Here is a 10,716-nt window from a genome sequence, read left to right as displayed (position 1 = left end):
TGACGAAACCGTACAGCACTTCAAAAAAGGGACAAGATACATTCAGGAGGCCCCCAGGCAGTGTGGGTCGAAAGTTGTGTGGGAGGAAATCAGAGTGTAAGATGGCAGAAAATAGCTTTTTGTGGTGAGAAGGAACACTGAAAAAAAGACTGAACAAGACCTCTGCTACATGCAGCCTCAAATGTTAGAAAATTTCCTCGCAGAGTGTTTTAACCCGATCTCTTTCTCCATCTTTATTTCAATTTATACTTTTGATATATCAACAACAGTTAAGCTTTCATGCGTTAACAGATTCACATTCTTTTCCTTTAACATTCATTCATCTATATTTCAGGGCAGCATCTCTCTCTGTTCTGCACTACTCTCTTCATGCTCCCCATTTCCCCCTGGTGGTCCTGAACAGTTACTGCAACACTCTTGAAAAGTGACTTCAGCTGATAGCCCTTTAGGGTGCGGCTAGGCTTGCCTGTGAGAGTCGGGGCACCTTGTGATTTTTTTGAGGGAAAGGGGATATTTTTTTTTTTTTTTAAGGTGGTTGGGGGTTGCCCTACATTCCGAGCTTGGAGCCCAAATGGCGCCAAAAAAGCCCCGCCTCTTGCAGGCCGCCTGAGGGGAACGCACACCTCAGTGTTTGGTAGCTACGCCCCTTCCTAAAGGGGAATGAAATGTCTTGTTTCAGATTCCTAAAAAAAAACTGAAACCAGTAACAGGTGATGCGTCGGCACATGAATACTGGACATCAAAGCAGCTAGAAAAACCAGGGAGCGCCATGTTTGGACTGAGTCCGAGTTTACAGCAGATGACAGCACGTTTCTTCTCTAGTCACAAACTACTCTTATATTTATATGTCCACTAGAAAGCGCTAAACTAGTGTGATTACCTAGACATTAAATACCAAATAACTCACTGACCATAAAGCGATGAACTTCTTCGTTTGTGTGAATTTTGAGTGTTTCAGTTGTATCTTTGGCGCCGTTCCATCACAAAACCCAGCCCACGCATCTTTGTTTTCAGTAAATGAGTGAAAATGTGTGCTAGTGTGTGGAGAGTGTACCTTTAAAGGGTGTAGCTTTGGTATATCCACGCAAAAGGGCTGAGCGCTGTAAGGGAAGTTCTTTGGTGCTGGCCGGGTTCGACCCAGTCGTACCTTGGTTCCTTAAACCTTCACTGATGGGCGATGCATCTATGACTCTAAACATCCATCTATTTAGCCTAATGACAATAGTCCTATTATTACATACTAGTTACACAGGAATGTCCTAAGAAATACATTGGCATGCAGCATGTGTAAGTAAACACCATGACACAATGTTTATGTGGCAGATTGTCTCTAACGTGAGCTAACCTACAGTATGCACATCTTAAAGCCGCACTCAGCCAGTCACTGTATTAGAGGCAATTTTCGCTTTAACAGCTGAATATTTTAATACCAACAGTGGTTATGCTCACCTGCTTGGCTCGTTACTATAAAGAAAGAGCTTCGCCTTGGTCATTTTAGCACAGAGAAACACATATCAGGCTTTTCCTGGCCTATTATTTCTTATTCTAACTAATAATAACAACTGTTATAAACAGAAGAGAAGAAATATACTCTAATTTTTTGATAGAGGTAGTAGTTTTAAATCCTACAAACAGCAAAAATAAAAAGATGAGCCTTCGCTTATGCATGAAAAAAGCCTCTAGCTTCATCTGATTATCATTGAGCTAAAGAAAAAGTGCATCAAAGAGCCTTTATGAGAAATAAGGTAATTGTTAATTTGTAATTGTGATGCAGTTATTAAAAAGGGTTGTAAAATAAAGACATTTAGCCCACCGAGCAAAACTGCTTCTGATTCTAAGCTGCTTTTGATTGTTTGGTGCATTTTTTCTTAGACAGAGAATAGCTTTAAAATCCAAAGTTAAACCCTAAAAAAAAAACTTTACAGTTTACCAGCTAAGAAACTTAAATTTTCAACCTTCAATAAATTCTCGAGCTATCTCAAACCGCAATACATTTTTGAGGTATTTATTACAAAAATAAACATAAAGTTAAAAATGTTTATACATTTTCTGGCACAGTATGGCCATCATTGAACTGAAATAATAATAAAAAAATCCTTTAATTAAAGAGTTCTACTCAAAACAGCTTAAATGAGCTAAATAATTTCTAAGAAATGTGTAGCTTTAACCTTCCTCAAGAAGCCCAGAAAAATAAGCCTAATACAACTAAAAAAATAAATAAAATACAACTAAAAGCATCTAAAACTAAAAGTCTTTTTACCTTCCTGTAAGGTAAAAATGCACATTTCTCAGAAACTGCGTTTCCTAGCCTCACATGAGACCACGCAGCTCCAGATTGTCATCCTGCATAAAAATGTCTTATTCCAAACACTTCCACCATAACTCACTGCAAGTATTTAAACTAAAATACAAACATCTGCTTCAATTCCAGGATCCAAGGTGAAAAAAAAAAATGCCTGTGCTTTTATTTTCTAAGGGAAAAGCAAATATTCAGCGGCAGGTTGAATAAGATGATGACATCACCTTCTGGTATTTTATATTGTTATCAATTCAGGCTAAGTGCAGCTTCAATTCAGCATGCTCTACTCTAACTGGGCGCTGATATATACTAACACATCATGTCTAAGATCTACAGGTGAACTTGGCTATAATAAGACAACGTGATGCCATCTGTCTGACTCTGGACCCGCCGTTTCGTTTTCGACCGTCTACTCGTGGCAAGAGATCAGCATCCTTCCAAGCACTGCAGAGAGAGATGCTCCCAGTTTCTCACAAATGACATCAACTATTTTCCAAGATCCACATGCATTTATCTGTTGTCACTCATTAACCTTTGTGGCACCCCCAAAGACTATCATTCTCATTGTTGCCTTTTGATCAAATCTTAACAGAAGCTTTTTAATTACACAAAAGTGTTGTTTGTATAAGTGTGTGTTTTTTTAGGCGTAGGGGGGGTAAGGGCATATATTTAATGAGGAACACTCAGCAAACACAAGAATGACACTTCAAGAGCAAAACCAGCAGTTTAAATCTTTAAGTGTGGGACAAGGGGGAGTCTGGGTGGATATTCAAAGGTCTGTTGGGTGTGACTGAAGCAGTACAGATGGTATTTTACAGTGACAGTGGGAAGGAGATGGCAGACAAAGATAAAGACAGAGAGAGAGAGAAAGATGTCAGCTAATGCTCATCATCAAGCCTTATTTTGGATCCTTTTTCATCCCTCTCCACCCCTCTACTACCCTTCTTCCTCCCCTTTCTCTGGGGCTCCTCAGCAGGAAACCTCCATGGTCTGGGAGACAGCGCCCACCCCCTCAGCGCTGTCGGAGTTGGTGCAGGCCCGGGAGCGGGAGCCCTCCACAGAGCCGGCACTGGTCAGGGAGGCCGTCCTGGAGCGAGCGAGGCGGGTCATGCTAGCAGAGGGCACTGCCAGGAACAAAAGAAGGGTTAGATTTTGGGAAAGAAAAAAAAATCAGAGTAATGAGGTGATGTGTGGGTGATGTAGGGAGGACATGCTAATGTGAACAGCTGACGAATATACCTCGCTTTTAGCTGACTGCTCATACATTGGCGATAAAATGCTTGGGCTGATAAAAAGCTGCTAATGTGTCAACAACCAGACACATTTTTAGCACCATGCAGGTTATTAACAGTTTAAGATACACAGAAATATATGGAGATAAGTTAAGACTTTGTAGCTCACAGTTTCTGATTCATTTCTAATCTATTTTGGAAGGTGAAGGCAGTGCACTGGAAAAAAAATCAACATCTAGATCAGTCAGTTTTTCTTAAAATAAGAGTATTTGTTCTTGGAATGAGGAGGTAAAAGAGACATTTGCCAATGGAACAAGACAATTTAGACTGAAAATAAGAAAACACTATTGCATTTTCTTATTTCAAGTGCATTTTATCTAATTATCTTATTTTAAGAGTAAAAACACTCATTCGATTGGCAAATCATCTCATTTACCTACTCAAATTAAGGATGAATACACTTAATTTAAGAAATTTTTTCTTATTTCTAGATTGTTTTTCCAATATTCTAATCTCAAAATTTCTCATTCAAAAAGGTATAAATTCCCCAAATTCTGAAGTGCCTATTAAAGTTCAGTATTTGGGTATAAAGTTAAGATGGAAAGGGACTGTTCATCAATATATCATTGTCTTTTTTTCCAATAATTTACACATTTCACCAGATTTCTCTACCTGAACAAATCTTGCAAAAGAAGGGAGTAAAAAGTGTTACACTGTTTAGGTTCGTACTAAATGAAAAACCCGGTGCAATAATGAACATACTTAAACTAAGATCCAATGCATAAAGTTGTAGCTGTAAACATTTTTTATGTTTTAAGTTTCAATGTGTCATTCACATTTTTTGTAGTTCTACTGGTAATTATTTTAAAAAGCTAGCCCTCCTACATCAGAGAAGAGGGTCAGTAAACTCCCAGCTCAGCGTTTGAGGAAAAAAATGTGAGAGATGGAGTAACACTGTAGAAGCGAAGTGAAAAAAAATCATCTTTTGAGAGAACCATTGATTTTTAAGGCAATTCCATAAGACTCTAAGGAAACATATGCAAAGTTATAAATTTAGAAAAAGTAAGAGAAAGTCTGTAAAACATACTTTCTTTGTGTTCTGATGTCTGGGGAATAAATTATAATCCTAACCTATCCGAAAAAGCAGAAGGAAAACTGATGGTAATAGTTCTTTTTTCTAAGGTTCACACAGCTTGGCTTCAGGTGTATCTAGCTAAACATTTGGACATCTTTGCTTTAAGTGGGACCAATGTGTGTGGATATTTTTACTGGATTTTATTAAAAGATACTTGATTTGTTACTCTATTGCTCAAAGTTAGCTTTTTGCCATGCAAAGAGCATAATTGGGGATGCAATGAAGTAGGAATGGGGAAGAGGGAGTGAGGACAGTATATTTTTCCAGTGAAGGAAAAATTTGGTCTGATTAAAAAAAAAAAAAAAAGAATAAATAAAAAGAGTGAAATAGATAATCACAGCCCAAAAGATATTGTAATATTCATAACCCAAGAGATGAACCAAAGAAAATGAAAATAAATTTGAAAATGCCATTGGACAGGGCAGCAGTAGGAGGTCAGAGCTGAATGGGAAGGAGGAAGTACCTGGCCCTCCACTTAACCTCCGATCCTTCACATTAGCGACTGAAAGAACGGGGCAAGGAAGACAGAGGGCAAAATTAACAATTCAAGTCCCTCTGAATGAAAACATCATTTTCACAAGACAGTTATGCTACACATTTTTTTGTCAACTCACTTTTACTGACTGAAATTGGTAAAACTGAAGGTACTTACTGTAGCCCATTCCCTGTAAGAAATACTTGAAGGCTTCAGTCAGCTTTCCTGGCTGAAACGAAACGCATCATTTGTTATTCTCTCACATTTATATGCTGCCTTCACTGTCTGTCTGAAGCTTATTTTAAAGGATTGTATTGGAGGGCAGCCAAGTAACTGGATGTTACCTGTGTGAGCTGTGGGAGTCCACCAGAGTCCGCCATCTACCATAGAAAAAAAAAACAGCATTAACACTAAAGTTCAAGAATTGAAAAATGTTAGAACTTTCTTTGCAACAGATGAGAAAGAAGCAGCCTCAGCTGAATGCTTTTAAGAAATTTAAAATAAGAAGGAATTTTGCCCATTTAGTTTCCATTCTTTTAGCAGTAAAACTGCTCCTTTATGCAGATGACATCATATTGTTACCCAACCTACTTTAAAACAGATTGTTACCAAGATTGATTCTGCTCCTAAGAATAATTATTTAACTGAACCAAATTAATGTTTCACCAAATTCATTTTGTTTTTCAAAATGCTGTTACATATACATTTTGGAGCACCTTTTTGAGAGCATATATCCAAAAAATATAAGCTAATTTGGCTATTAGCTAATTTTCTTAGAGTGAAAATACAGCATTTAGAGAAAAAATGATTGTTGAAGGAGATCATTATTAAAATGTGACCTAGTCACTTTATCAATAAGGGGAAAATCTTATGCACATTGAATTTTTGTTGTGGTGTTTTTGCCTATGGGGACATATACAGGCATGTCTGCAATTTAACTTTTTTTCCAAACTTAGTAGAATTATTTGAACCTTGTTGTGCAATATGCTAAATCATGTGAATAATTCTGCCTCTTAACTGGGTTTTAAGTCCTCCAGCAGCACTGTTAAAGCTCATACAAGGTGGGATTTTTCTGAGTTCTTATTCTGTTTATATTTAGGGGTCATATTTTTGTATTGGGTGTGTGGTTTTGATTTCTTTCCCCATTTCTTTTCCTATTATGAGAATTTAGTTCACTTTTTGTAATTTTGCATTTTTCTTTTTACTTCTCTTTGATGTTGGCTTCAAACAATTTCTGATTACTATTTTGCAGACACCAGCTGTCTAAAATAAAGATGTTAAGTTACCTTAAGGAAGGTGGTGTTGGTCGGGTCCAGCTTGGAGTTGCACTCAACCTTGAAAACAAAGTCAATAACAGAACTTTAAGACAATTCCTCCTTGTTGAGCCTTGGCTTGTAAGACAGATTACCATATTTTCATGCTAACATGAGTCCTTGTAGCTTCTTTAATGACTAAAAACATTGGGTGGTGAAGAGTTACTACACATCGTTCCTCTGAGTTTCATCCAAAGTTCACATAACAATGGGGAAAGGGTAAATAGGAAACATTGGTTGTGAACAAACAAGACCGATTGTGGCACACATATAGTTTTTGTTCCACTGATTCACTAAGGGACTGGTGACCTGTCCAGGGTGGACCCCGCCTCTCGCCGTAGAGAGCTGGAGATCGGCACCAGCACCCCTCACGACCCCACTTAGGATAAAAGCGTGACAGATAATGGATGAATGGATGATTCTCTAAGGAAGCACTCATAGGATGTGAGTCCAGTCAGTTTAAAGGCTGGAGCATCCCAAAGATCTGCTCTCTTGGACATTGAACACTGTACATCTCTCAATCTGCAAGAGCCTCAGCACTGCCTCTCTGCCATTTTCCGGGCTTGTTAAAGTGATAAAATCCAGTTCTATTCCCATGTGATTCTTATAAAAATGTGGATCTGCTGCAAGAATAACAGGATAGGGAAAGAGATTGATGATTTCACCAGTGGATGAAAGGTTTTAAATTCAGCATGATGAGTTTTATAAGATGGATCTTGAGGAATGATTGGCTTCGTAGTGGTTGGGTCCCAACATCAACTGGCTGCAGCTTGGTTCTGACATGTCAGGGGGTGATTCAGGTGAGTCTTCCCATTTCAGTTTTCTTAAGCTTAATTAATATAATTAGCATCAGGGGAAATATCGGGTTTACATATGGAAAGTTCCTTTTTATGTGCTGAGTCACTCCAAAGCGGTTTTATCTAAGGAGTCGAGGGATTCAAGTGGAAGTGTTGCCATTTTAGATATTGAATTGCCTTTTAAAAATCTTGAACGGCCGCTGCAGGGAAATGCAGGTGTTCCCTGTAGAATATTTCTATAAAGGATATCCCTACAGTTTACATAGAACATTAGTCTTGTGATAGTGTTGGATATCAACCAGTTCCAGGTTGTTTTTTATTACAACAGATGTGTGTGTTTGTTCTCCTTTTTTAATATTATGTACATAAAAAGGTGCTCCTTTAATTGCTTTCGCAATGACTTTAGCTTCTGCTTGTAAATGAGTGACCCAGATGCTGCAGTGTGCTGCAGAGATGAGTCAGTCTGGTCACCACAGGCTGAGCCGCAGTGCTTACACATATAAATTAGACAGATGTGGACCACGCATAATCCACCAGACTCAAACAAAGTGAACATCATTTAAATTACAGCTCTTTTTGCTGATCTGAGTTTAATCTGTGATGCTAATTGCTAAGCAACACATATTACTGCTTAAAACAACATACAACTGACAAATGAAATGTGCCAATGAAAGTTGCAGTCAGGCTACAGGAGAAGAACAGGAAAAACAAATTATATATATATATATATATATATATATATATATATATATATATATATTGGAAAGCTGAGTAATTGTCTCTGTATACATGTATATAACATTTCTCCTAAGTTACTTCACAAGCTGTGAACAACACAGGCAAGATGCATGTAATCCAGTTTCTATAACGGGAAATATTAAACTCGACCTCCATCTGTCAGAACCTATAAAGCAGCTTCTGTTTTCTATCCCTCCTCTTCTTCAAACTCCTCTTCCTCATTGCTCTACTTTCCTTTCTGAAGGAGGGTTTTAAAACACCATCTGAGAGAAGAGGAAGTGTTTGATTTAAATCTGGGCATGCTGCAGATTAAGTGGTGCAGAAGGGCGTGCATATCTGGGCCAATTCAATCTAGGAAACCCCAGAGACACAGCCAGGCCATCTGTCCCCTGGAGAAAACACTCACACGAATCTGCACACCTACTGCAGACCTGCATCATGCTCATAAAGGGACACAGATGGACAGCATTCCTGGAGGGGCTGTCAGGAAACCAGGTCTCTGTTGGCTGACCTGTTTCTGTTTACCTGAATGAGGACAAACAGTCGCTGACTGAATTAGCATGTCAAGAACCAAACACAGAACAGTGCAGGGAGGAAGAATGAGGAGGGAGAGACTGCTGCCTGGAGCCTCAGGTAGAAAGTTATTTATTGACTCGGAGTCATGTCGACAGGTTTTCCTAAATAAGGAAATTGCTGATGAAACAGCCCTGTGGTAGCTTTTGATACGTATGATTAAGAGGCTTTCAAAGGGCGGCCTACAGGCCATTCCCAGCCAGAACCATTTTAGGAGGCCTGTGACTGGAATTCTAGAAAAAAAACGTCATTTTGACCACAGGTAAAGAGGTTTGGGGAGGGCAGGAAGGGTAAGGGTTAGGGGGTTTTTGAGAAAAGTCTAAAGTGAGACGGCGAAGGTGTCATTATGTCTAAGTCTCATCCAAGCAGTCTGGTCTTAATAAATGACATCTACATAAAGTCACTTCCCAGAAATATCACAAACGACAAACTAAATCAAAGAGATGGAAGGTTTCTTTTTTCTAAGATAAGTGTTTGCAAACCTTTTTTATTTTTATTTTATCAGCCCTATGGATTTAACCACAGAAAAGAAGGGGATAAAGGGACACATCACTTTTCCTTGATATCACCACTTTCTTTCATTTTATTAAATATATTAAACCTTTTTAAAATAATTTCAGTGTGGTCAGATCCACCAAATCAATCTGAAATTAGGCCATGGGATGTCAGTGCCTTATAATGAAGCAAGAAAATTAAGCTATTTTTGTTGTTTTTGGTAATCACTGTGATAAATCTGATTTTATTTAAACTGATCTTTCTCCTTTTAATTAAATATATAGTGGAGGATTTTCTTTTTCCAGGTGGATCATCAAAATCAGTGGTCCTCCTAATTGTCAATCATTCTGGTGATGTGTTTACGTAAGGCAGTCCTACGTGCTCGTCTCCATTTTCACTTACCGTCGGTGAGTCTGACATAGTGGAAAAATTGCAAATCTTTTGGAAAGTAAGCTTGTATGAGCGATGCAAAAAGCAACTTTTAAAAAAAGTGTGCACAAGAAGAAATGGGCTCATGCACGCTCTCGCACGCGTTTAATAGGCGTTCCCTCTCGGGAGCTGGTACAGGGTGATGCATGTGCATATTTTTTTTTCAAGTGGAGAGGGCAGGTTTTTTTCAAAAATTCCCGAAAATCCTCCACTATACTTTCAATTTAAAAATATGATAGTCTGAACCATGAATGTACAGCAGACCTTATACCATGGTTGATTTTTAACAAATCTAAGAATTTAGACTCTCCTAAAGTTATAATTGTCTCCATTTGTAATCTTTCTACAGTACGAAGACCGCATTGTGATGGCAACCTTCCTTATGATGCTGCAGGATTTTTTTTCATGTAAAGTAAAATTTATGCTAACAAACCTAAAATACAGAAGATCCCTTTAAACAATATAAAATAATATCCTTTAACCAATTTGAAAGAACATTTCACTTCTTTTAGTGAGTATGATGTAGGACTCACCACTCCCTCTTCAGCAGGGGCATTATCTCCCACAACCAGCATCACTGGACACCTGCAGAAAAGCATCAGTATTTAGGATAATCCTTCTGGTTCTGTTGGATTATTTTGACTATACTTGAACAGTATAGTACTATGATGTTTTCTGCAATTGTTTTGAACAAAGAAACCAAACCAGTGATATGTCACATTTGAAAAGAGAAATATTTTCAAACGTATGAAGCCATGTATGAGGCTGTACCGTAAAGACAGTTTAAAAAAAACTCACTTCAAGGTCTTAGCGTTGATCGCTGTTCCTCCGCGGTTCATGTCCAGGTCCCTCCGGCTGAAAGAGGAGAAAAACAAAAAGACAACAGTGTGAGTTCGACCCTCCCTGTTATCATAAGGTTGTGTCATCTCCCAAACTAAAATCAACATTGTTGGTTTTGCTGGTTCACCTGTTGTACATGTTCCAGAAAAGCTGCAGGTTGTGGTGGTTGATGGAGTTGGTTATCTGTTGTCGGTAGCTTTGAACCAGTTCTGTGTTGTTCACCATTTCGTCCTGTAATGACACACGCATAGAAAAGTTGGGATCTCTACAGAATTTCCTAACATTGAAGCATTTGCAAATTATGGATGGATGGATGGATGGATGGATGGATGGATGGATGGATGGATGGATGGATGGATGGATGGATGGATGATGGATGGATGGATGGAT

The 10,716-nt window shown here is 38.4% G+C and overlaps 1 protein-coding gene across 5 annotated transcripts in view; it reads right to left on the bottom strand.

The window, feature by feature from the left end:
- Positions 1-526: 526 nt before the first annotated feature.
- ndrg4 (NDRG family member 4) overlaps positions 527-10,716 on the bottom strand; it is a 40,718-nt gene continuing 30,528 nt past the window's right edge. For 3 of the 5 annotated variants that reach the window (XM_015393486.1, XM_015393487.1, XM_015393489.1), the window contains 8 exons: positions 10,454-10,557; positions 10,285-10,341; positions 10,020-10,071; positions 6,428-6,475; positions 5,486-5,521; positions 5,319-5,370; positions 5,130-5,168; positions 527-3,423 (listed from right to left, as the gene is read on the bottom strand). In XM_015393486.1, coding sequence (XP_015248972.1) covers positions 3,269-3,423; positions 5,130-5,168; positions 5,319-5,370; positions 5,486-5,521; positions 6,428-6,475; positions 10,020-10,071; positions 10,285-10,341; positions 10,454-10,557 — 543 coding nt within the window. In that variant the 3' untranslated portion in view covers positions 527-3,268. The remainder of the gene's footprint in view (positions 3,424-5,129; positions 5,169-5,318; positions 5,371-5,485; positions 5,522-6,427; positions 6,476-10,019; positions 10,072-10,284; positions 10,342-10,453; positions 10,558-10,716) is intronic. The other 2 variants (XM_015393488.1, XM_015393490.1) reach the window with 1 other exon arrangement.

Source organism: Cyprinodon variegatus, unplaced genomic scaffold (genome assembly GCF_000732505.1).
Source record: "Cyprinodon variegatus isolate N-32 unplaced genomic scaffold, C_variegatus-1.0 Scaffold644, whole genome shotgun sequence".
NCBI classification, from domain to species: Eukaryota; Metazoa; Chordata; class Actinopteri; order Cyprinodontiformes; family Cyprinodontidae; genus Cyprinodon; species Cyprinodon variegatus.
This window is presented reverse-complemented; position numbering and strand designations above follow the sequence as displayed.